The following is a 27,292-nucleotide window of genomic DNA, read 5'->3' as shown; positions in this document are numbered from 1 at the left end:
TTTCAAGTCAACCAAAGAGAGAATGAGGAAAGATGCTTTAGAAGTTCTCTTGCCTGACAGAGACCCAAAAGGAGCCCAGCTGCTGAGCTGAGTGGAAGCACCTACACCTGCTCTCCCAGTGACCGCGTCAGAGCCCAGGTGGAGCTGAGGTCCCCCCCTCCGCAGGGAAGCCCCCTGGCTGGGCTCCATCCGCCCCTCTCCCTGCCAGGGCCCTGCAGCCAGCCCCTCACCTGCACTGTCCTCTCCGAGGCCTTCTGCAGCCTCCCGAAGCTTGACGTCCATCACCCTGGTGGAGATCATTTCCAGTCCTGAAACCAGAGGGACAGTCACGTTAAGAGCGCATCTTTAGGAGACGTTAGACATTAGTGAAGCGCTTATGGGGACGGCTCGTGCCCAGGACCTCACCCGCCCGGCCCCAGACAGGACAGAGTCCAGGCCAAACCCTGCCCACGGCCGCCAGACTGGGAGCCACACAACCGTGGAGCCGATCGCTGACCGGAGCGAGTTAAACGCAGAACAGACAATTCAAACACAGCCTTCACCAGTTTACAAACTGCAGATTGGGTTACTTTCTTCAAAAAGTGTTGTTTTTTTTTTTTTCTCCTCAAATTATGTTTTTCTCTTGTTCATTACAGAAAGTTTGGAAAATACAGAGAATGGGAATCACACAAGACCCGCCAATCGAGGACAATCACAGCTAACATTTTAGTCCGTTTCCTGCCAATATTTTTTGATGCAAACATTTCTCCATGCGTGCATGTACACACCATTCTACAAAGCTTGACTTCCAGATTTTCTCACTTGTACTACACCACATCATTCAAATTCTCCTAAGTGCTATTTTAACAGCTGCATAATACTTTGATGTATAGTGGCACCATCATTTATTTACATTGCTTCTTTTTTGAATTTTTCATGTAGGAAATTTTCAAAAAGATACAAAAGTAGAGATACTATGGAATGAACTTATCGACACACAACAGTCTTGTGTCTTTAGCTCCAGCTTCCCTCCCCACCCCCACTAGATTATTTTAGTGCAAATCACCCCAGATATTATCATCATCATAGCCATATGGATGGGTTTTCTTCCTAAATTAAAAATCTCTGACTCTTCATGGAAATCAAACACTGGTCAATACACCTGCTTTAGAATACTCAGCTAACTGCGCCCCTGCCTTTGATAGCTGACTTTTTAAAACAGTGCACTCCACCGTATGTGAGCAAACACACCATACATCAGAGAGCTATTTCTTACTGAAATAAGGTCAATGACTCCTTATACTTTAAAAGGGGGGGTATGCATGCAACTATTTAATCAAGTAACATTTACCTCTTGTACACAGAGCGTAACTGGAAAAACTATGAGAAAAATATAAATAAAATATTTAAGAGAAGAAAGGAAAGGAGATGTGGGCCTATGTCAGCGTTGGGATTAATATTTAGGTCTCCATTAATATTAATTTCACAAAGCCCATGCTCCCTGCCAGACCATCCCTCAAAAGCTGCAAAAAGCTTCACCAGCTTTGGTTCTCAATTTCGTACACCTCGGCATCATAAAAGTGGCCCCAAATCCTCTGCTGGAATTTCACCAGGTGGTTTTACCCATGACCATGGTATCAGCACATATAAAATAGGGGTTGGACTGAAACGTGATTTTTCAAATCCTAGACCACAGGTTTTGGCTTCCAAGAACATTTTCTATGGTAACCATCTACGTTACGATAGCACAAAGTGCAGGATGATTCTACTAGTTCTAGGCTGGAGGAACTCTAATGCCCCAATGTTCCAAAAAAGTCACCCACCCCCCCACCCCAATACATTAGGCTTACTCAGCAACTTCCCGTCCCTGGGTGTCCTGAGGTTCAATGAGACCACTGGGGTGGGGGGCGGCTGCCAGGACGTCCAAAGGAACAGACAGTGGAGAAGGAAAAGCAGGAAACATATGGAGCAAGGGGGAGGGGGAAATGGTGGGGGCTGGTTAAGGGTCCCCGGCCATTTCCTTAGGTACCATCTCCTAAGGTTGCCACTTGCAAAGTAGAAGTGCGAGAACCTTCCGGTGATTGGCTTTGGAGTTGACCACACAGCTACAATTACATACTGGGATGTGAGCAAATCACCTGAGCTATCTCAGTTAATCCCCAGGATCCCTGAGGAGCCCCAGCCTGGAGATGAGAACACTGACTACCAGGTAAGAGCTCTGCCCAAGGCGGCGGAGCAGAGACACCAACCTGCAGCTCACGTTGACTGCACCTGGCAAGGGCAGGCACTTTTGAGGCACTGGGGACAGAGTGACAGGAGAGCCCGATGTGTCTGCCTTGTTCAGGTGCTGACTCAGTGAAGGGGCACCCTGAGCTGTCCCCGGAGGGGCTCAAGGGAAGCTGGGGAATCCCAAGGTCAGAGCGTCCCACTGGAATGGCTCTGCCTGGGTGGCAGCCCCCGCCCAGGGCTGAAGGAGCCCCAGAGACCGTCCTGGGAGAGGTTCCGGGGTCTGACAGGGGTCTTGGTCTGAGAGAAGGGTTTTGAGGCCTCCAGGATGTGCCAATTAACTGTAAAGGGTACCTTCCAGAGAAACCATGAGGTTACCTTCAAAACGCCCGGCTACCTCTTGCTGATACACTTCCTGTGGAAAAGTGCTGGAGTGTGCCGATGTGTGTGTGAGCGTGCGCGCACCAGGGGGCGGCCTCTGTGGGTGGGTGTGCAGAAGAGCCAGCCACCCCATCCAGCCTGGAGTAGATGGAGAAGCTCAGCGCTGCGTCTCCTGGGTTGCATGGCATGGGCCGTGGGAGGACCGAGAAGCTGCAAGTGCAGCCTGGTGGGGCTGGTGACTCCACGCTCCTGTGACAGCAGGTGCACAGAGCAGCACCAGGATGCCGGGCACCCACTGAGGCCAAAGTCACCCACAAAGAGACAAGACTCAGGCCTGCCTCACAGGTGGGGGTAGAAGTCTCCACATGAGAGAGTGAGCGACAGGCTGCAGAGGAGAGCAGACTGGGGAGTCGGGCAGTCCCGGGGCTGGAGCCTCCCTCCCCCACCGACCAGCTCTGGGGCCTCAGTCTCCTCATATACACAATGGGTATAATAAGACTTTAATTAAACGGGACCCAGCCCTTAGCAAATACTCACTGAGCTGCCTGTAGCAGCTTGTTCTTTATGACGTGCTCGTGACTATGCAAATGCCAACAAAAAACACACAGCTGAGGGGCGGACTGCAGGCAGCACTGAGCTTAGCTCCTGGACACACAGCCTCCAGGAGCAAATGGCTCCTTTATCGTCACCATCGTCAGTCAGATGGCCAGACACCTGCGTTCACCACTGTCCCCGAGCCTCCCTAGCACCTGCCGCCCACAGGACCACGTGGAGGTAGGAATCAGATTGCCGCAGGTAACTGGTAAAGCCATGTTCAAGGACACTGAGGACCGTCTGCTCCGGGATGCTGGGGAGCACACAGGAGGAGAACCGTCCCCTTTGAGCGTGTGTCCCACGGCCACCGATTTTTAAGGTAGAAACACTCCACAGCTGCTACAACGGGACATCCTCTTTAATGGGTCAGATAACTTGCCCTGCCAAACACATGTCCCCCCACTCCCAGTAAAATTCAAGGAAAGGCCAGAAGGAAGACTGTGCCCATTTGAAATATATTATGTCCCCCAAGAAAAAGCCAAGAACTTATAATCCACTCTTGTGGGATATTTGGATTAGGTTATTTCCATGGAGATGTGACCCACCCATTCAGCATGGGTCTTGATTAGTTTACTGGAGCCCCATAAAAGCTCAGACAGAAGGAGCTCGGTGCTGCAGCTTAGAGAGACATTTTGGAGATGGCCATTGAAAGCAGACCTTTGCTGATGCTTTGGAGATACTAGCCCAGAGTTTGCCCTGAGAAGCTAAGCCCAGAGACATTTTGGAGAATGCTATTTTGAAATGCAACGTGGGAGCAAGCAGATGCCAGCCACGTGCCTTCCAAGCTAACAGAGGTTTTCCGGACGCCAATGGCCTTTCTCCAGTGAAGGTATACGCTCATGTATATGCCTTGGTTTGGAAACTTTTATGGCTGTAAAACTGTAAATTTGTAACCAAACAAATCCCCTTTATAAAAGCCAGTCCATTTCTGGTATTTTGCATAATGGCAGCATTAGCAACCAGAACAAAGACCATCATTAGAAAGGCAGCGTGGCAAATACCCAATATCTCCCAGCGCTGCTCTCGCTTCTCATTTGAACTCAGAGTTCAAGGAAAACCACCATCTTCTGCCCTCTACCCTCCCAAAGTCAAAGAAGAGGAAAACTCATTCTTTAAATTAAATCAGGACCTGATGGGTCTCTTCAGAGGTTCTAATTAACTCAAAAGGGTGCTGAACCTCCAGCCCACTTTGAGGTTCACGGCATTAATCAGCGAGCAGTTGGGCACCAACAGAACTCCAGGGGAGTCCTGGGTCCAAAGCAGACCCCCGCAGTGGCTGCCCCACTCTCTCCAAAGCAAGCCCTAAATGGAACCACAGGCTTCCTCCCAAATTAAGACAGAATGCCACCATTAGTTGCAGCTTATATTGAAAAACTACAAAAGTTCATTCACGTGGAGAATGAAAAGACATTTTAATATGGAATTTCGAAGGCTCCGATCCATGATATTTACCTACACGATTCAAGGGAAAGTATCTGCAACCAGGTTACGTGCATCTGAGTGTCCGGTCCCTCCACACTGTCCCCGGGGCTGTCTGGACCCCTGCGGTATTCCTTCTTCGTGCCCCTACCTTTCTTTCACAACGCAGGCCGAGGTTGTCGCAGATGACTCGTTTGTGAGGTCTGTCTCCCATTCCCTCCCTTCCGAGACCTGAGCTTGGAGGGGCAAGCTCTAGCCTGGGATGCGCCTTGCCCTGTTATCAGAGCCCAGTACAGCGCCCGGCACCAAGGAGGTGATGGAGCGCCAACAAGGAACTTGACAGAATGAGAGGAGCTCTGGGGATGCCCAGTGGGGACAGCAGGATGAAAGGAGAGGTACAGTGCAGGATCCAGACACAGGTCCAGTCTCACAACCAAGTCCAGACTGAGGAACTCCTCCAGTGGGTCATCACTACCTGGCTTTAGAAAAAGGAAAGAATCCTTATCATGGCCCTTCTAAATCTACATGGAAACTGAAAGAGACAGTATTTTCTTTATGGAGCAACATGACTTGAAAAAGACTAAAAAGAGGCAAATCTGCACTGGAGTGATGGAGTTTCAGTGAGGCCCACTCTGTGTGCATGCTCACCGGGCCCTGGAGAAAGCCAATTGCAGCTGAGCTTCTCTGGCTCTACCTGAGATTCTGAGGGCAAGAGATGAAAATTGAAATTAAGCAGCTTGTAAGAAAATTAAGGGTCAATGCTCACAGATACATAAATGCACTTTACTTTGTTTAAAAGCAAACCCAAACCAAAATGAATGCCAACATTTTGCATGCCAACTCAGTGGAAGACCCTACAGCCAATTCCAAACACTTGTCTAGAAACTACCCCTCAATCACTGCCTTTTACTTTTCAGTGTTCCCTGACGACGAGATAACCGTCAGAGAGACAGCCAGCCCTTCTTCTTGGAGGCAAGAGCTTTGCCTTCTCCATGCCTGGCTCAGTGTTTGGCTACAGAAGTTGCACAGTCAACATATATGCATCTTTGAATGAATGAATAGATGCACCACATACTGCACTTGTTATTCTTAAACTTCAGAAGTGCTGATGAGCCCAATGGCCTTTCTTCAAGAATAACTAACTTTATAACCACCTGCCAGGGACTGAATTGCATCTCCCCCACAGACATGATTGAGTCCTAACCCCTGTGCTGTGAATATGAACTTGTCTGTAAATAGGGTTTTTGAAGATGTTATTAGTTAATATGAGGTCAAACTGGATTAGGATGGGCACTAATCTGAATGGCACCTTGAAAAGCAGAAGAAGCTTGGCCGTAGTCAGTAAGGAAGAGATAGACAGACAGTCAGACAGACAGAAAGACGGCCACAAGAGGGAGGCACAGACTGAGCCATGCCACAAGGCAAGGAGAGCCACAGGTCGCCGGCAAGCCGCCGAGAGGGCGTTTCCAGCCTCCAGGACTGTGAGACTCTAAGTCGCTGTTGTTTCAGGAACTATTCTGTGGTGTTTTCTTTCAGCAGCCCCAGCTAACGAAGACACCACCAACCCCGTGGAGCACCCGTTTTTGCGTGGCTGGTGGTGTTGGGGGGCGGGGGTGCTGCTTCCCTGGAAATGGAGCAATAACTGAGGCACATCCTCTCGGACCGAAGACGGTGCTGTGTCACAGGTTGGCAATTCTCTCTTTTGTCCTCTTCAAATCCCCTGAAGACATAACCTGCTTCCAGCCAATTTTTCACCTACTGTTCATAAACCGGTTCATTCTCCGGGGCTGCACAGCACTTACGACACCTTCATTGCACCCAGAAGCCCACTGCCCCCTAACGTCCTGCTCGTCTTGGTCCGTCTCCACCTGCAACTCTGAAGGCTCCTTGGGTTTTCACATCCAGCCCAATCCTTCTTGTCTGTCACTGATCTTCCAGGACAGAACTACTCACCAGCACACAGAGTAAAAGAAGGAGAGGTCACAGCAAAGAAAACAAAATAGGCTGCAGAGTACATTCAACACAGAAGGGTGGGGTAGAGGCCTCCCTGGCCTGGAGTGTGAAAAAAAGAAAAAAGCCCTCCCAATCTGAAGATGCCACACCACAGAGAAATATAGGTACAGACGTGTATCAAAGGAGAACACTTCAGAGACAAGAAATCAGGTTTGTAGGGGCAGATTATTCAAATATACTTGCTGATTGAAATTATTAAATTCATTTTAAGCCAAATCGATAGGTATCAGTATCCTGACTTTGACATTTTTTAAATACCAATTCATCTAACCTCAGAGATCTGTAGACAGACTTAGAAATAGTCACTTTTAGCTCACCTTTCCCCCATCCACTTTGAGGAGGCGACTCAGCATACGCAAGGTCAGTCTTAGGGAAGATTATACAGATATATAAGCAAAACCCACAAAAACTTTCATTTGGTGTCCTTGCACCTCCCATTCCAGCACTCCCATCCTCCACCTGCCATCCATGGCGGGGCTCGGCATCTGTCCCGTGTCTCCGTGGCGGGGCTCGGCATCTGTCCCCCGTCTCCGTGGCAGGGCTCAGCGTCTGTTCCATGACTCTGTGGCAGGGCTTGGCATCTGTCCTGTAACTCTGTGGTGGGGCTCAGCGTCTGTCCTGTATCTCCGTTGCAGGGCTTAGCGTCTGTCCCATGTCTCCGTGGTAGGGCTCAGTGTCTGTCCTGTGTCTCCGTGGCAGGGCTTGGTGTCTGTCCCGTGTCTCTCTGGCAGGGCTCAGTGTCTGTCCTGCATTTCTGTTGCAGGTATTAGTGTCTGTCCCGCGTCTCCGTGGCGGGGCTCAGTGTCTGTCCCGTGTCTCCGTGGCGGGGCTCAGTGTCTGTCCCGTGTCTCCGTGGAGGGGCTCAGTGTCTGTCCCGCATCTCCGTGGCGGGGCTCAGTGTCTGTCCCACGTCTCCGTGGAGGGGCTCAGTGTCTGTCCCGCGTCTCCGTGGAGGGGCTTAGTGTCTGTCCCGTGTCTCTGTGGCAGGGCTCAGCAATTGACACGTGTCACCTTCTTCAGGGTCTCTGTACTCACCAACGTTCAGGTCGGTGGCAGCAATGAATTACCCTTTCCAAGGTAATTATTTTAAAACGGAGACTCCAGTGATGCTGTTCCAATTATCATCCTTTGAAGTGTTCTTTCATAAAACCACCACCAGGGGGATTCCTTTAATTGGAGTTCTTCACAAGCAAGGAGAGTGGTGTGGGGAGACACTGGTGGGCCATGCCTGGTGTCCTTGCAATCACATCGCACGGGCAGCTCCCTATTCCGCCGCCTCTGAGTCCAGACCTCACCCCCTGCCTGCAGCTGCAGAGGACAGGAGCTTCTCCCCCACCTCTCTTCAGAATTCTCCCTAAGTGCTGAGCCCAGAGCACTGGGTAAAGGAGAGGTACCCCAACCCACCCCCATCCCCAATAGGGGCAGGTAGCTTAGACGTGTACAGTGAGCGTGGGGCCTGGGTCTGAGACTCTGCTCAGCCTCCCACTGTTCTTGAGACAGATGGAAAGTCTCTTAGCCTCTTTGGATCTGTTTCTTCAACTAAGTGAGGGGGGTGTTTCTTCAACTAACGGCTGGGTGAGACTACAGTGTCCCTTCACCTCTCAATCCCACAAAAAAAATTCTTTCAGCTGGATGTGGTTTGGGAAGGGAGTTTTCCAAGGAGATGCATAGTATGGGGAAACTGGAGAGGAGTAGAAAGGAGGAGTTATGTTCTCCAAGAAATCCAAGTAAAGGCCCTGAATCACCTTGTAATTATGTTTGCTTGTTGGACTGCTGTGCTAAGTCACTGCTCTTGGACTGGACTTCATGGTTTCCTAGATATAAAAGGGTTATACAAGTAAAAAGAGGGGGTGAGGTAGACTTGAAATCCACTCCAACTTTTTTCAGTGAAAGGAGAGAAAGGGCAGAAACAATATTTGGATGATGACTAAGAATTTGCCACAACTGATGGAGACATCAAGTCACAGAATCTAGGGATTCTGTAAATCCCAGGTAAATACAAAGAAAACCACATCCAGACACATCATAGTAAACCTGAAGAAACTGAAACATAAAGAGAAAATATTACAACAATCCAGATTTTTAAAAGACACAGTATCTTCAAAGAAGCAACAATAAGGCTGACAGCTGACTTCTCAACAGAAGCCATGGAAATAATGTCAATCTTATATACATTTTTTTTTTAAATACAAAAGGGAACACTCCCCAACTCATTTCATGAAGACATCAAAACCTGATATCAAAACCTGAAAAAGACTTTTCAAGAAGTGAAAATTATAGAGAAATATCCCTTGTGAATATAGATGCAAAAATCCTTAACAAAATAATTAGCAAATTAAATCCAGGAATGTAAAAAGGATAACACAGATTGAACAAGTAGGATTTATCCCAGGAATAAAAGGTGCATTTAATACTTGAAAATAAATGAGCATAGAAAATCTAAATTTAGATATAGGTGCAGAAAAAACATTTGGAAAACTTCAACACCCACTCATGAGAAAACGGTTGCAAAGTAGGAATAAAGTGGAACTTCCTCAACCTGATAAAGAGAATCTATGAAAATCTTAAAGCAAACATCATACTTCATGCTGAAATACTGAATGATTTCTCCCTGAAATCTGGAACAGGCAAAGATGTCCGCTCTTCCACTTCTATTTGACATTGTACTGGGATCTATCTGGTATAATTAGGCAATAAAGAGAAATAACAAGGAATGGAAGAAGACCGTAAAACTGTCTATCTTTATTCACAGACGATATAATGATGTTCACCGAGAATGTGAAGGAATCTACATAAAACTACTAGGGTTAATCAGTAAATTTACCAAGGCCACAGGATTCAATGCCAATTTATAAAAAGTCTACTGTAATTCTATATGCATATACAATTGGTTTATTAAATTGAAAAACAGTGCCATTTAAGGAATAAATTAAATGAAATACATATAAGACTTCTATAGTTAAAATTATGGAATATTGCTGAGAGAAACTGAAGACTTTAATAAATGGAGAGATATACCATGTTCATGGATTATAAGTTTAATAGTACTGACCAATGGAATCAATGCAATTCCAATAAAAATTCCAAAAGTCTTTTTGGAAGAAATTGATGAGCTGATTCTAAAAGTTTATGGAGAGGCAAAGGATATATAATAGTCCAAACAGATCTGAAAAAAGAAGAACCAAGATGGAAGGCATAGTACTTGATTTCAAGACTCACCATAAAGCTACATTAATTGAGACGGCATGGTACTGACATAAACGTGGACAAATGGCTCAATGGAACAGAATGCAGATTCCAGGTAAAGACCCATCCATACGTGGTCAACTGATTTTCAGCAAAGGCGCTAAGGCAAATAAATCAGGAAATGAAAGTCTTTTCAAACAAACGGTACTGAAACAACTAGATATCCATATGGAGAAAAAATGTCAACTCCAACTTCACATCATACCCCAAATTAATTTGTGATGGATCATAGATCTAAATGTAAAAGAAAACTCTATAAAGTTTCTTGCAGAAAACATAGGAACACCTCTTCATTAACTTGGGATAAACAAACTGTAGTAGACAGGACTAAAAAAAATCATAAAAGTAATGGATAAATGATACTTCATCAAAATCTTATACTTCTCATCAACTGACTAAATAGGCAACCCTCAGACAGGAAGAAAATTTTTGCAAAAGGCTTGTATCCAGCATATATAAAGAATTCCTAGGACTCAAGAATTAAAAGACATATGACCCTACTCCTCGAAATGGGCAAATGATTTGAACAGTTACATCACATGAGAAAATATACAAATTGCCGTGAGGGAACATCAGACAAACCCAATTCAATCTACAAAATAACTACCCTTTACTATTCAAAATATGTGAAGGCCAGCAAGGAAGAGACAAAGAACTGCTATAAAGGATATTATTGGGACAAATGGCAAAGTCTGAATATAGACTGTGGATTAGCTATGTCAATTTAAAATTTCAGGATTTTGACCATTGTACTCTGGTTAATTTAAAAGAATGGTTTTGTTCTTAGGAAATACATAATATGATGTCTCTAGCTCACTAGCAAAAGTTTCAGAAAAATGAAATATGCTCATATAGACATGTAAACATATAGACAAGCACAGTGACAGCAAATGAGGTAAAATGTGAACAACTGGAGACTCTGACTAAAAGATATGAAGGAAATCCTTGTACTACTGGAACTTGCCTGTGAGTTTGATACTACATAGAATAAAAAAAAAGAAAGGCAGGAACTCCAAATGACAGTGTGAATAACTTGGCAAATACTCCCCAAGAAAAAGGCAAGTGTGTATTTTTCAACTCCTTATTTGCCAATTAGTTCTTTTAAAAAAATAGCTTCTACCCCTTTGTTGTTATTTTTTATTGTATGAGTGATTGTAGTCACATTTCTTTTAATTCCATTACTATCATTTCTTTTACTTATTTGAACATATTTATAAGAGCTGCTTTGAAGTTTTGAAGTTTTTTTCTGCTAAGTCTGATTCTGATTCCCCTTAAAGGCAGTTTGTATTGCCTGCTTTTGCCCCTGTGGATAGGTCACACTTTCTACCAAAATTTAAGGAGGAACCAACCCCAACCCCTCACACATCCCTCCAAAATAACAGAAGAAGATGGAATACTTTCCCAAATACAAAGACATCACAATAAAAGAAAATTACAGACCAATATCCCTTGGGATATAGATGCAAAAGTCCTCAACAAAATAGTAGCAAACCGAATCCAGTAAATTATAAAAGTAGGATTCATCCCAGAAATCCACATTGGTCTAACAGCCAAAGTCAATTAATTTAATACACCACATTAATTGAATAAGGACAAAAACAACACGATGATTTCAGTGGAGGCATAAAACATATTTCATAAAATCCAAAACCTTTTCATGATAAAAACATTCATCCAACTAGGACTAGAAAAGGAACTTCCTCAAGCTGATAAAGACCAAATGATACTATCAAGAAGGTGTAAAGATAATCCACAGATTAGAAGAAAACATTTGCAAATCATTTATTTGATAAGGGGTTCATATCCAGAAGAGAAAAAGAATTCTTACAACTCAATAATAAAGAACAATATTTGCATTTTAAAAATGGGCCAAGGATTTAAATAGACACCTCTACAAAGAAGATAATTAAAAGGCAATACGCACATGAAAAGATGCTCAACATAATTAGTCATTAGGGAACTGCAAATCAAAACCACAGTGAGGCACCACTTCATACCCACCAGAATGGTTTATCGTCAAAGAGATAGACAATAGGAAGTGCTGACAAGAACATGAAGAAATTGGAACTCTCATTCCTTGCTGGTAGAAATGTAAAATGTTGCAGCCACTTTGGAAAACAGTTTGGCACCTCCTCAAATTGTCCAATCTAGGGTTACCATGGGTCCACACGAAATTTACACATGAATATTTGTAGCAGCATCATTCATAATAGCCCCAAAGTGGAAGTACTCTAAATGTCCACGAACTTTTAAATGGATAAACAAAATGTGGTATATCATACAACAGAATATTATTCAGCCATAAACAGGAATGAAGTACCGCTCCAACATGCATGAACCCTGAAGACATTCTGGTAAGTGAAAGAGGCCAGACACAAAAGGACAGGTATAGTGTGACTCCATTTGGATGGATGTGCGGAACAGGCAAATGGCAGGTTTTGTAGAGCAGCATTGGCCTGTGGCTGCAGAGGTGGGAAAGGCAGGGAGGGGGGTGGCTGCTGGCCACACAAGGTTTCCTTTGGGGGTGGTGAGAATGTTCTAAAAGTAGATTATGGTGAGAGTTGCACAACCCTCTAAATACGGAAAGCCACTAATTGTGCTCTTTCAACAGGTGAACCTTATGGGTATAAATTATGTCAATAATGGCACTTATAAAGATGTTCCTCCAAAATACAGGTGAAATAAAGACATTTTCAGTACGGAAAACTTGATACAATTTGCACCTAGCAAACCCACGCTAAAACAAATACTAAAGGAAGAAGGGAAGCTCAGAGATGCAGGCAGAATGGAGAGGCACATGAAGGCAGGTAAATCTAAATGCCGGCATGGGGTGCGAGTGGGCTATGCCTCCGCCAGGCCCGTGCACACCCAGCAGTGCTGGTTTCCCCCATGACATGAGTCCCCTGGGCAGCCCTCGTTTCCTTGCAGGACAGAGCCTTTGCAGATGCTGTTCCCTCTGCTTGGACATGCCCTTCCCTGCCCTCAAGCTCAGATTCCAGCTTCAATTCCTCTTCCCCGGGGAAGACTCGTCTGCTGCTTCAGGACACGTCAGGGCCTCCTGCTCAGCGCGGGAGAGCCCCTGCACTGTGCCTTCTCTGCAGTCCCTGTTTCAACAGTGTGTCTATTTGTGTGCATATTGGTATACTTGTGTGATTCTTTGATCGAGTTCCCTGTGATAGATTTCAAGTCTGCTTACATTCATGGTACATTTAATAAAATTTTCATCTCCTTGGAGAAGACAAAAATAAACTGTGACCTAACTATTGTTCTCTACTGAGTCACACCAGGATCTGCCGGTACCTTTTTTTAGAAAAAGAAGTTTCACATCACGGAGGCAAATGGAACATGCAAAGCTCGCAAAGTTCCTGTGAGAAGTCTCTGTCCCCAAATTGTGCCAGCTTGCTGCGTGATGAAGCCGGTCTCCTCCAGAGTGGAGAGACACTGACACGGCCGTGGAGTGGAGACTAGCGCACCATGGCCGGACTTTCTCCGGGGGGCTCCTGCCCTTTGGGGCAGACCCTCGCTCTGCGTGAATCCTTCTGTCGCTATCAGAAAGGATGGGGAGCAGGGAAGGCTGGATTGACTCTGACATATGGGAGAAAAGCAAGCAAAGAAATTCTACAGCAAAGGGCTAAACCGGAGGCTGTGCGGACACTGAGAGAGCCTGCCCCGAAGACAGCGGGAAGGAAGTCATTGGCCGGGTGGTTCTGAGGCTTCCTCCTGTCCTGCAATTAGTATTTATCTTACAAGAAACTAAAAATAGGCTTGTCTAGAGAAGTGAGTCCCCCCTATCATTGTAAACCTGTAAAACTTGCTGAAGATGAACTTCTCGAGGATAGAGGACATCTGTTTCCAGGCCCCAGTAAGACACTGCCTCATAGCAGGTGTCAACAAATATTTGCTTATTTATGAATGAGTTCGTTTACAATGAATGAGTGCACAAAGCACGGGCCCTTATTCGTACCCCTTGCTAGAGGACAGAGTCATCCCCTGTTGCAAAGGAGGCTGGCATCCCCCCGTCCGCAGCTTCTGAGACCACGTGGCATTCAGCGCCTCCAGGACATTCTTCATTCAGGAGCCGGGACTCGGCTGGACTATGTGGCAGTTCCTTAGCCTGACTGCTTGGCCATCCTCCCCCCTTGGCCGTCACCTGTCCCTCAACCACGCAGGGCTGAAGGCTGATGACGTGTGGGGACCCCTTGTTGAGAGCAAAGGAATTTGGGTGGTGAGGAGGCCCCGGCTTCCGTCGGCCGTGGACCGGTCGGGGGCAGTGGGCCGCCACTCGCCGGGCTGCTTGTTTGCAAGGAAACGCTATCCCTTCATGCAAGCAAATGCAGCCCTCCGTGAGATAAACATCAGTTTATATGCATATAAATAGTATCTTATGTAAGATAAACTAGAACATTTTCTGAAAATTACACAACAGCTGATTTAGTGGTATTCAGAGTCCTTGAAAATGGGTAAGTTGATTCGTTACTTGGCCAGCGTTGGGGGCTGAATCCTACCCCCTCCAAAGACCCATTCGAGACCCAGCCCCCAGCCCTGAGGGGCGAGCTCATCTGTAGACAGGATCTTTAAAGATACTATTAAGGGGAGACAGCCTGAATAGAGTGGGCTTAATCCAAGAGGACTAGCATCCTTGGAAGCCCAGGACGTGTGGACATGGGGGTGGAAGCCACGGGAGGAGCCGGAAGGAGCTGGAGGCCACGTGACGAGGCAGAGGCCAAGCCAGCACCAGACCTCTGCAGACCCGAGCCACCTCGGTGTGGACGGCTGGGCCTGCCTATGAGGTGATAAATCCCTCTTGTTGAAGCCCACCAATCCGTGGCATCTGTTAAAGCATCCCTGGCAAACCAAGACAGCTCAGAATGTACGAGACGAGCTGAGACAGCGCATGCATACGTAGAAACGAGTGTGTGCACGGCGGAACCTGCACGCTCACACGCAGTGCAAGCCCACGCCAACACACCTGCATAAAACTCCAACATCTCAGACTGCGGAGCAAGACGGCTGTCAGAGGAGTAAGCTGCTTTCACTCATCCAGAGGTGCACGTTTGCACGTGAGATTTGAAAAACATCAGTTTAGCCATGTTCAGGTGATTAGGGTTTTTAAAAAATGTATTAGAGACTCTTATAGAGCCATTATTTTAAAAATAGCTAAAGATAAAAGCTTTAAACTTCGTAACCTTAATTTAGAAATTATATTTGCATAATTATTGGGGAAAATATAATATAAATTCATTCTAATGCCGGGGGTTGCCTTGGTATCTTGCAGTGATGCTGAGTCTCTAACTTGGAAACTTTCCGTCCCAGAGTGAAAGCTGTGGCTCGAGCCGCTTGCTCCACGTTTGTGGCCAAGAGGACACCTGGGCTCAGGCTCAGGGACTGGCTCAGCAGACCCGGCTTGTTTTTAACTTAATGAATTTACTGAAATAATAAATTCCCTTTATTACATGTAGGCACACTAAAAATAATGATGCCCCAGCAGTTCTTAGAGCATCATTTATCTAGAACACTTCGTATGTAACTTGGCATTTTTACAGCATGGCAGATGGAGATTTTTTTTTTTTAGTAGGAAGACAAGCTTCACAGCCTATATTAATAAATAGACATGACACCACCAGTCTAACCTGACCCATTCAAAATAGGCAAAGGTTGAACCATTATTAGTAAAATGATTTTATGAGACAGTAGCCGCGATGGTGATGACTTACACGCACCGAGCTTTATGTGGTTCGAGGCTCTGTGTTTGCAAGGTCCCGAGTCTTCTGGGGTGGGGTGACAATCCCCATGTGACACCGCAGGGAAGTGGCCGCCGTAAGTCCCAGCCTCCTCCACACGGCCAGGAGGTGGTGGACTCTCTGAAGACGCAATGTGAGTTTGCCAAGACCACCCGCCCAGCCCCCGCCAAGGGCAGGTGTGACAACCACCTGGACACTGGGAGGCCACCTGCTGGGAGCTTCCCATCTGGGGTATGAGCCCTGCACTTTCTTCATACTGAGGAAACGTGTTTAAATCGCGCCCCAGCTCCACTTTCCTCCGCTCTCTTGTGCTCCGGGTCAAGCTGCTCTAACGAGGTCCCCACCACGGGCGAGGTGGCTCTGGGTAGGGCAAGCGGCCACTGTTCTGTGGGAACCCGGGCAGGCCGCGTCCAGGGCCTGGGGGCCCGAGTCAGCCGAGGACAAGGCCGTTGGATCTGGTCCTTAGGGTCAGAAATAATCCCCACGGCCCTTCCCTTGAGCTCTGCTGCCTTCCCCACACCCATGTCTACAGACGAGGCTGCAGAGATGCAAGGTGCAAGCGTGCGACATGAACACTGTGCGCTCTGTGTATCCAGCCCACACACGTGCGTGTGCATGAGTGTGTGTGTGATAAGGAAACACGGCCCGGGTGGGGCATCTTCCAGGCCCCGCTGGTCCCGGGACGGCCTCCCCGCTCCCTCTCGGCCTCCCTGCGTCTCTCCCTGCACAGCAAAAACCAGCCGGCTCCCTGCACACGGGTGGGCCTCTGTGTCCACCTCTGTTGTCCCTCTGGAAACACAGCAGGGAGCAGAGTGGGCTTTTCTGTCCCCTGCGTGGCCTCGGGCCTCAGGACCCCACGGGGCCACGAGCAGGGGGGTCTCCTGCCGACCCGGCTGCTCCCGGGAATCACGGGCCCGCTTCCCTCCGTCCCTCCTCAGGGGCTGGGGCTGGGCTGCCCCTCTCCCCAGGACAGACGGGAGGAGTCGCCACACTTGTGAGGGTGGAAACCACCGCAGGCTCCTCACGGACGTGGGCAACAGCTCTGCTTGGATCGGCTGTGCCCACCTCCGGGTAAGGGCCGCTGCAGGCAGAAGTAAACCTGATTCTGCCAAAATCCGCAGCAGCCTCTGACCAAACACAGCCTGGCCCGGTGCTCCCGCCGTCCCACAGCTCCGAGACCCCCGGTGCCCCCTGCTCCTCTCTGACCTCCACGGCCAACTGGGGAGCGGGGGTGTTTCTTGCACATTTTCAAGACCTCTGCACGTTTTCTCTCTGGATTGAACGTTCTTTTTACCTTCTCCTAAAGGCTCTGAACGTTCCCTGTGGTTCTAGACCTGCTTTGTGAACGGCTTTCCTGGGAACTTCCACTGCGCCCTCAGCTGACCCCTCACTGCGGCAGCGACGACACCCCCATCCCGGGGACCACTCCCCGCAGGCAGTCACCCACTGCGGCCTCACTTGCAGGCCCCCGCCTCCCACGGTGGCTCCGGTGGGAGTCCTCTCGCTTCACCTGCAGCTGCCACTTCAAAACACTACTGTCCTGCAACCTGGCATCGCGGCTGCCATGGGAGGACGGTCAGCAGTTTCCAGGCAACATCTGGAGACTTGGCAGAAGGCCCCGGTCAACAGGTGCAAGGCGAGCGGCGGGGGCAGCGCCCGAGTGGCTCTAAGGCTTTCCCACGGTGTGCTGTGAAGGGACGGACGGTCGGCCTGGCGTGCTTGGGGAGTTTCTGGAGACTCACAGTCTCTCTCCCAGCAGGAGGGAGCAGTGACTAACAATACAGGGACAACAGGGTGGCGGGAGGCCCGGTGCAGAGGCCCGGCCCTGTCCCCTGTGAGCGTGGTCGAGGGCTGGGCCTCGGGGCCGACAGGCTGACACGTGGTCGAGGTAGCAGCACGGTCTCCCCAGAGGCACAGCTGGCCACGTCCTCCCCAGCCCACGGCGGCAATCGCACCCTCTCAGGGCCAGCCTGGGTCAGTGCCCCTGCTGCAGCCTGCCCTGGGCAGGTGACTGGCCATGTCCCAGCTGCAGTGGCCCCACGGGAACATGCCAGCATGGGTGACAGTGGGCCTCCAGCACCCCAACAAGACACCACCCTTCATACTGACACAAATGCCTGCCAGGGAGAGCTGGGTCTCAGCTCATGGTGGCTCCAGGAACCAAGAGGTGCACTGAAGAGCGGGGGGGTGTGACGAAGACAATCACGTTCAACTCAGCCAGGTGATGGAGTCCAGTTGTCGGGTCAAGCAAGCACTGGCATGACTGCTACTGTGAGGGCATTTCATAGATGGAGATGACATCTATGGCTGATTGCATCTACAATCAACAAAGGAGATTTCCTCATCCAATCAGTAGGAGGCCGTAAAGAGAGGACAGAGGATTTCAGCAGCCAGAAAGAAGAATTTCTATCTCTTCTTCAGCTGGCCAGCTTCTCCTGGGGAATTCACCGTCACCGTCATTGAGTTCTCAACACACAGCCTGCCTCTCAGAATTCGGACTTGCCAACCCCCATGGTCACGTGAGCCAATTCCTATAATAAACCTCTTAGTATTTACATATATTTATCTCTTGTAGGTTTTTTTCCTCTGGAGAACTCTGACTACTACAGGAAGCAAGATTTGCACTTCCCAGCCATGAGCCAGCACACACACACGTGCACACACAAACATGCACATTCGACACACACACACACGCACGCACTCATCTGCACCTGCCCCTTCTCACAGCCCCCTCCACCTCCCACTGTGTTCTCCCTAGTGTGCCACAGTTTGCACATTTTAAATCTTTGGTCAATTTTAATAAAAATGTTCAGGAATTTCCTTTCTTTGCCCTTTTTTGCAGTGCCCAAGCACTGGGACATGGGGACCAAACTAAAAGACCAGGAACCCATGGGTGTTGCTATTAGAATGTAATTTATAAACTGCAGTGGAAAATCTTTCATGCAAGAAAATCAATTAGGGCCTGAGAGTTTTGCATATCTGACAAGCTCCTGGGTGACGCCACCCAAGCCAGCCAGAGACCAGGGCTTCGTGGCCGGGTCTCTCCGGCCCCCGGGCTCATTTTACTACAAGGGAAAGGAAGGAAAGTCGACCACATGCCTCCCAGGGCCCAGGTGGCTTAAATTCTCTCTCAGTGAGTTCTCACAACCACCTGGGAATTAAGTGTTCCATCTCATTTTTTGCAGGTAAGAAAATAGAGGATCAGAAAAGTAACGGGGGTGAAATCACTGAGGCAATATGTGGAGTATCTGACATTCAAACCGAGGCTTGTGTCTCACGTGATGGCGGCTGCCACCTAATCCAGGCCGGGAGTGTGGGTGACAGAGCAGGTGCCTCCTTTCTGGGCTGGTGATTCGGCAGCATGTATTAAAAGCTTTCCAAACCCCCATACCTGCCGATCCGGTAATTCCACTGCTGGGAATTTGTCCTAAGGAGATTGCGTAGAAAAGAGTTACCATAGCAAGCTTAAACTGCCATCCTTGAAAGGGCTGCCTGCAAGGTGGGCCCTTGGCTGGCATCTGGGAACTCAGAATTGGGGAGGTTCCCACCGTTAACTGGTAAAAATGGCTCCCTGTGCCTAAACTGTGCGAGCAAGATGGTTTATGCCGAGCAGCTGCTTTCCTTCTGGAGGTCTGGGGTTTGCACACGTGCCAGGCAGGAGGTGCTATGGGACCAGCCCCCAGTATAAATTCCGGGTGCTGGGTCTCTAACGAGCTTCTGGTAGATGACATTTCCCAGCGTGGTCTCAGCGCATGGCTGGGGAATGAAGCCTGTCCTGTGACTGCACTGGGAGAGGGCTCTGGAAGCTTGTGCCTGGTTTCCCTCGGGCTTCGCCCCATGTGCCTTTTCCCTTTTCTGATTGTGCTTTGTGAACTTGCAGCGTAAACATCACAGCCGTGAGGACGGCTGCGTGCCGGGTCCTGTGAGTCATCCAGGAAAGCATCAGACCAGGGGTGGCCAGGGGACGTCATGACGCTCCCTAGGGCAGCTCCCTGGAGCCCCTCCAGAGGCCCATCAGCAGGAGACGTAGACGAGAGGCCAGTGAGCAAATCTCATGCGGTCATTAGGAACCATGTTATGAAAACCATTCGCGGCCGTGGGAGGAGACTGCGGCTCGGTGCGGGTGGGGTGGGGCCAGGCCACCGCTCTGACCGTGGGTGCACAGACCCCCCTCCTGGCAGGCTCACTCAACACGGATTCTGGCTCGGGTCTGGGGTGCGGCCTAGATTCTCACAATTCCAACAAGCTCCTGGGGGATCCCTCATTGCCGCCTGTGGACCACCAGGATTAGCATCGTGCTGCAGATATTACGTGCAGTCAGGGTCCATTTTTATTGTTTAAAGTCTCTAAACGGATAGAAGGAAACCAGTGAGCTGCAGTTAACTTGGGGTCATGGAATTACGTGTTTTAAACTTTTTCCCTGTGCTTTTCTACATTTTATATTTTGAACATGTATTTTGTTCATAATCAGTTTAGAATTAGAAGAAGCTCCAGCAACCTTTTTAAAGGAAATGCAAGTGCAATTTAAATAGACCGGATTTCAGACCCAGGATCTAGAGTCAGACTTGCCTGGTGAGCTCCAGGTTCTGCCACTTTCCAGCATTCGCTCTTGGGCAGGTGAAGTTCCCTCTCAGTCTCAGTTTTTGAACTTGGGAAACCCAGAGAGGGGCTGCGGGAGCTAAAACAGGCCCGGCTGTGGGCGCCCACCAGGTCCCTGGCACAGAGAAGGGGCCCTCGGCCTGCCCTGCCGCCACCGTGGGAAACGGGAGCTGCGCCTCTGAGAAACCTGCAGCGTTTCCAAAGCTGCCGCACCTGTCCGTGCCCCCGCGTCTCGGCGCCATCTCTGTGACACGGAGCTGGAGGGAAAAGGAGCATTTTGGAGCTTAACGAGCCTGACTTGCCCAAGGCTGCCGGCAGGGCTTTGCTGAGGGTTTCCGATCCCAGGACACGGCTTCCTCTGGGCACCCCCACTTTTAGTGTCCCCCCCACCCCCGCACACCCATATACAAGGCGTGCACGGCCGTGTTCCTGACCGCAGGGCAAGAGTGGGTGGCCTGGGACGGGGATATGGGCTGGAGCCTCCCTGGGCCTGCTAGGAAATGGCCACAGCAGATGCCACGCGACAGCTCGTCCCTGCCCCCAAGGATCACCTGAAAACACAGCGAGCTCTTCCTACGTAACGTTCTGCACATCCATGCTGTTCAAATGACTGTGAGAGAAGACATAGCTTCCCTGCTTTCGGGTTCTTCTCAGCTGCAGAGGCAGCCAGGCCAAATAATTGTGGTCCCAGAACCCAACTGAGCGCTCAAATTACTTAGAGGGACAGTGGTCAGGAAGGAGTTATGTGCGCGCTTCAGAATTAACCTTTAAAAGGGGTGCCTGACGTGGAATATGACTCCCGGGGAGGAATGTAGACCTGGCATCGTGGGACGGAGAACATCTTCTTGACCAAAAGGGGGATGTGAAAGGAAATGAAATAAGCTTCAGTGGCAGAGAGATTCCAAAAGGAGCCGAGAGGTCACTCTGGTGGGCACTCTTATGCACACTTTAGACAACCCTTTTTAGGTTCTAAAGAATTGGGGTAGCTGGTGGTGGATACCTGAAACTATCAAACTACAACCCAGAACCCATGAATCTCGAAGACAGTTGTATAAAAATGTAGCTTATGAGGGGTGACAATGGAATTGGGAAAGCCATAAGGACCACACTCCACTTTGTCTAGTTTATGGATGGATGAGTAGAAAAATAGGGGAAGGAAACAAACAGACAAAGGTAGCCAGTGTTCTTTTTTACTTCAATTGCTCTTTTTCACTCTAATTATTATTCTTGTTATTTTTGTGTGTGTGCTAATGAAGGTGTCAGGGATTGATTTGGGTGATGAATGTACCACTATGTAATGGTACTGTGAACAATCGAAAGTACGATTTGTTTTGTTTGACTGCGTGGTAGGTGAATATATCTCAATAAAATGAAGATTAAAAAAAAAAAAAAAAAAAAAGGGGTGCCTGCCACTCATGCCTCCTTTTCTTCTTAATATCACAGAGTGAAGTCACGAAGAGCCCGAGAGCCACCATGAGTTACAATGACATCCAACCCAAACCCCGAGCAGAGAGAGCAGCCACGGAGCAGTCGTGTGGCCCCGGCAGTGTGTCTGATGGTCCTTTCCAGCAGCGCATGACTCTGCCAGGAGAAAACAGAGCCTGGGTCCACAGGAGCTGACGGCCCCCCATGCCCCGGCCAGGCCCTCCTGACCCCAGGGATGCAAAGGAACTCGTTAGAGAACTCCTTCAAGATGAGCCCGTGTTCTGGCCTCCACCGAGGCCTTCCGGAAATCCCTGCTGCTGCAACAGCGACAGCTGAGGCACCTGGAAGATGCTTGGGTGAGAGCTGACCAGCCGTGGTGCCTTCTGTTCTGATCTGGGGCCAGCTCTGAACTGTCACCAGCTGTCACCCCATCACCCCACCTTGAGAGGCACAGGTGGCAGAGATGCTGGTGTTTTCTACAAAGAAAGGTCCATCCTTCTCTACTGATCATTTCAGTGCTGCTTCCAGCTTTCAGACCTGCTGTTCCTTAAGGCAAACCATGCTCACCCCAGCCCTGCCCCTCAGAACCTCTAGGAGGAAGGCAAGGCATCACCCCCGAAACAGCTCCACGCAAGCCCCCCAGGGCTGGCTAAGACAACTTGTTCTTCATTTCTCTCCTGGGTGCCTGAGGCTCATACACAGCCGGGCAAACGCAGTTTGCACGATGAAGGCAAGCCCTGCCAAACATCACTTCCCAGTGTGCTCTGCTGCTCTGTGGTTAGCTGTCAGGTGCAGCCAGGACCCGGTTCACACAACACCTGTCACAGGACCTGGGGGCGGGGACGGGGGCTTGGTGCGAGCTCTGATTCAGCAGATGCAGACGCAGCGGCAAGACTCGCGGCTTGCCCAGGTCCATGGTGGGCAGTCAGGGTACAACGAGACGCCTGGGCACTACCCCTAGCTCCCTGTTCTTCACACAAGACCCCGTCCCACTGCACAAATCCTCTACACTCTGTTAACGTGATCATATCAGACCGTGCTTCTTAGGCGACACCGTGGTGCCATCGATGCCCGACCACGTGCTTCAGGGGCAGGGCCCGGTGCCTCTGGCAGAGCGGAGAAGGTCTCCACCAGGGAGAGCAGGAGAGAAGGAGCAAGCCCGGAGAGCAAGCTGCTATCCCGATGTTCTGTCAGTGCTGCGAAGGGCTGGCTCCTGGTCTCAAGAACCTAGACGCTCCAATGTCCAGGATTCAACACAAGGGCAGCAGTCATTACTGGGAAACAACTGGATGGGCCTGAGAACTGAGCACGGAAATAAAGAGGGGCACACAGAATAATTTTACCCCTTTCTGTTACAAGATTCCTTACTAAACATGACTTATGCTTGACAACTGTGAGCTTACTTAGGGCCAAGAGGCGATGTGGAATATAGCTTTATATTCTCACAGCACTTACCACATGCCTTAGGTCCGAACAAATGACTGCTGACTTGAAATGAATTTTTATTGTAAGTTTAATTTTTAAGATTATCACTAATGGCAGCTTTGGCTTTTTCCGATGTTTCATTTTTATCTCAAGTTAAGTCACCTGGTACACGTGCTGCCCCTCCGCATCACTTGCCTGTGGCAGGCATCAATAATCAATCCCAGCATCATTCTCAGAATTGCTCTCAGCCTAGAGCAGCACTCTGCTAGCAGCCTGCTGACACCGCTGGAGAAACAGCAAAATCTCCAGAGAGCTGGGTCCTAGCCCAGATCCACGTGAGCTCCCAGCCAGCTGAGTGACTCCAGACAAATCACTTCTCTCTCTGGGCCTCAGTCTCAATGACACATGAGTGGTCTGGAGTCTGAGAGTTAATACGTTCTTTTATTTCTGAAAAGTAAAGGTCAGTCGAATTGGCACGAGCGTCTCTTTCTGTGAAGATGTTTCAGTTCGCTAACATAGAAAATGTGTCTGAGCTGAGAACAATTTAAGAAAACATTTTCAAAATCTAGTGCTCAATATTCTGCTTGTTTGTGACCCAGAAAAATGACGTGGCTATAAGGTGCCAAAGAAAGCTCTTCCATCGGTGCCCCTCACCCTGAGGTGCACACATGCACACCTGTCACCTGTGGGAAAGTCTGCCCCTGGCCTCTTCTACATCCATCAGCTTTCACCTCCACCACCACCTGGCCCTGAGAAATCTTCCTGAAGTTTGGGTGATCTGTGCCTCTCCTCTGAGCGCTGCCCACTCACTGCAATTAACTTTTTTAAATTAAATTCAACTTTATAGAAATACATTCACACACCACACAATCATCCATGGTATACAATCAACAGTCCATAGTACCACATGCAGTTATGCACTCATCACCCCAATCTATTTTTGAACACCTTCCTTACATCAGAAAGAATCAGAACAAGAATAAAAAATAAAAGTGAAAAAAGAACACCCAAATCATCCCCCCATCCCACCCCATTTGTCCTTTAGTTTTTATCCCCATTCCTCCACTCATCCATGCACTAGATAAAGGGGGTGTGATCCACAAGGTCTTCACAATCACACTGTCACCCCTTGTAATCTACATTATTCTATAATTGTCTTCAGGAGTCCAGACTGCTGGGTTGGAGTTTGGTAGTTTCAGGTATTTACTTCTAGCTATTCCAATACATTAAAGCCTAAGAGGTGTTATCTATATAGTGCATAAGAATGTCCACCAGAGTGACCTCTCGACTCCATTTGAAATCTCTCAGCCACTGAAACTATTTCGTCTCATTTTGCATCCCCCTTTTGGTCAAGAAGATACTCTCAGTCCCACGATGCCGGGTCCACATTCATCCCCGGGAGTCATATCCTGCGTTGCCAGGGAGATTTACACCCCTGGGAGTCGGGTCCCACGTAAGGGGGAGGGCAGCGAGTTCACCTGTCGAGATGGCTCAGTTAGAGAGAGAAAGGGCCACATCTGAGCAACAAAGAGGTACTCGGGGGAAACTCTTAGGCACAATTATATGCAAGTTTAGCCTCTCCTTTTCACTGCAATTAATTTTTACAGGTCTCTTCTCCCAGACTTTGGGCTCCTTGAGGGCAGAGCCTCATTATCTTCTTCTTTGTGACCCTGATGCCCACACAGAACATGGGTACTCATAAAGGTTTTATGAGAAAGGGGCTTTGATGTGTACACACATAAAGTACAAAGGTAACATTCATCCAATAAGAAGCCCATGATCATTTGTAACAAGCTCTTTCACTTTATTGACTTTCTTCTGCCCATCTAAGCAAAAATATAATTCTCACATACTTGGTTTTACTTGGGCCATTTGAAAGCTTCTCCGACAAAGTACGAAAAAGTGCACTGTGTGAGGCAGATGGAGGGGCTGGTTTGGTTTTACACAAATATCTTCCTATCTTTTAATTCTGAGCCATCACATTTGGAGAGTAAAAACAAAGAGCAATATGGACATATATTTGGCTGATGGGTGAAAACACTCAATATTCCAAGTCGTCCCAGTGTCTCTGTATTTTAAAGACCTCAGCAAAGCAGCCAGTCCCCTGCCGTAGATACTTCCACGGCTGCGGAGGAGCCTTTCGATGCCCTCACGGAACAGCACTCGATGGTGTCTGCATTGTGTCATCCGGCGCTGTCTGGTGGGTATATCTGGCCTCTGAGGACAATACCCATAAATTTGATTATTTCTGTACAGCTCAAGGTACCAGGTACACAGTAGGCACTCAATACTTGCACAGTGATTAACAGTGTGCAGCATCTAAGCCATGCCATCCTTCTACTGGCAGGAGATGTCTGTGGACATGGTGTGTCCTGGTGGTGGCAGTCCTGGCTTCAGGAGGCCCAGAAAGGCCCACCCTCCTCGGTGGCTGGCTGCTCCCCAAAAGCCGGGCACCTGGAGCTCCTGGGGAGGAGGTGCGAACTCCCCAGCTCCCGGTGAGAGCCTGCAACAGGAGGGGTGATGGATCTGGGACCTGTGGCCCGGGGTCTGTGCCCCTGTAACGAAAGGCTCTTCCTCAGAGTCTCTGAAGGTCAAACAAAGAAGAAAGGGACCGTAGCCCCCAAAACCGGGCAGGGCCACAGACCACAGCCCCGTTCCACCTGAACCCAACGGCGGGAGCAGAGGGGACCTGCTCCTGCAGCACAGCTGGACACTGTCCCCTGCTGGCTTGGACACTGGGGATTCAGTGAGAACCTGCCCAGACCAGGTTTGGACACTGTCCGGGCGTAACGTGGGTGAAGCAGCCCCTTCTCCCTGGCTCTTCCAGAGACAGGCACACGATTAGCACAGGCCGGGGAGCCAGGCTCAGGGTTTTACAGAATTGATGAAAGACAAAATCTCTCTTTTCTGATAAGTCTGGGAGGATGGGAGTCTAGAGAGTAAAGAAGCTCCAAGAGGTGAAGAGGAAAAAACAAACCCACCCAGGCTTGCTATTTGGAGTCCTGGATCCAGCTGTGTCTGAAGCTGGTGATCCCTGACTTTTAGTTACAGGAGCCACCAAGACGGTGCCTCTGGCCTTTTAAAAGTCACACAAGCCTTGGCAAGTTTTTCTCATAAAAGGAAAGAGTCCCAGCTAATTCCCTGAGCAAACAAGGGCGAGGTGAACAATGCCAAACCCTCCCAACCCTCCCCAGACACCTGGAGACGCTTCACTGGGGTGGATTTTTGGACCCATAAGACAAAAGGGTTGGGTTCACTGCCGGGACAGCTGCACTCAGGGGCAGGCTGTGCAAACTACAAAGCAGGTGTCGGTAAAGGAAGAGCCTGCTTGTCGCGGGCATGTGTGGGCAGAGCCGCGATTCCCTGGCACCAAAGTCACCTTTGAACGGCAGGTGGCCCGACTCCAAGCTCCGTCCCACTCCCTGCTCGTGCCCACTGCGTCTCTGATGGTCTTGCTTCTTCCATCAGGCGGGAAGCAAAGGAAGGAGAGCGAGGGCCTGGGTGAGACAGGCCGGGCAGGCCCGGGGGGACCAGGGAGAGGCAGCTGGATCCTCGGGGGGAGGACTGCGAAGGGCGCTGAGGGTGGCCAGCCTCAGATGTCTCAGACAGCGTCCTGGGCCCCGGCCGGAGCGGAGCAGCGGGAGGGGCCTGGGGGTGGGGCAGGCCACCAAACTCAAAGGGACCACAAAGACGGCCACGGGGACAGTCGACACCAACGGGGGAGTAACTGACAAATGGTCTCGAGGACCTCAGCATTGTCTCCCCTTCAGAGACCCGGGACCACAGCCCAGCGCCCAGAACTCAGATGCCACCCTCGGGGATGAGAGGAGACTGGCGGCTGCTCGCCCTGGTGCACTGAAGCTGAGTCGCAGGAAAACGGGACTGGGTTTCTCAGGCACCTGCAGAGACGGCTGAGGTCAGCACCTGTGCACAGGGGTCCCAGCAGGTGCTGGGGAGAGGCAGGTGCATGCTGCCCCCACGGGTCCCGTACACCTGGCGGGAGGCTCCTGGGAACAGCTCGAACCCAGAAATGACAAACCCACTGCTACAAGGGAGGGAGAAGCCTGGGCTGACCATAGTGAAGGTCGCCAGCTGGGTGTCTGCCCTCAAGCCCTGGCCTGTCACCTGCCACCTGCGCTTTGCCCGCTCGCCTATAAAAAAGGGACGACACGACCTGTTGCACAGGCTGCCGGCAAGGACCGAGTGAGATGATATCATGTGCAAATAAAGCACGGAGTAATGTT

General features: G+C 49.4%; 1 protein-coding gene across 2 annotated transcripts in view; it reads right to left on the bottom strand.

Annotated features, from left to right (window-relative positions):
- Positions 1-27,292, bottom strand: part of CRACDL (CRACD like) — a 120,731-nt gene that overhangs the window by 44,750 nt on the left and 48,689 nt on the right. For both annotated transcript variants that reach the window (XM_037807507.1, XM_037807508.1), the window contains exon 2: positions 231-308. In XM_037807507.1, the coding sequence (XP_037663435.1) occupies positions 231-300 (70 nt within the window). In that variant the 5' untranslated portion in view covers positions 301-308. The remainder of the gene's footprint in view (positions 1-230; positions 309-27,292) is intronic.

The sequence above is a fragment of the Choloepus didactylus genome, chromosome 17 (assembly GCF_015220235.1).
Source record: "Choloepus didactylus isolate mChoDid1 chromosome 17, mChoDid1.pri, whole genome shotgun sequence".
In the NCBI taxonomy this organism is placed as follows: domain Eukaryota; kingdom Metazoa; phylum Chordata; class Mammalia; order Pilosa; family Megalonychidae; genus Choloepus; species Choloepus didactylus.
The sequence above is the reverse complement of the archived record's forward strand: the minus strand, read 5'-3'. Positions and strand labels throughout refer to the sequence as shown.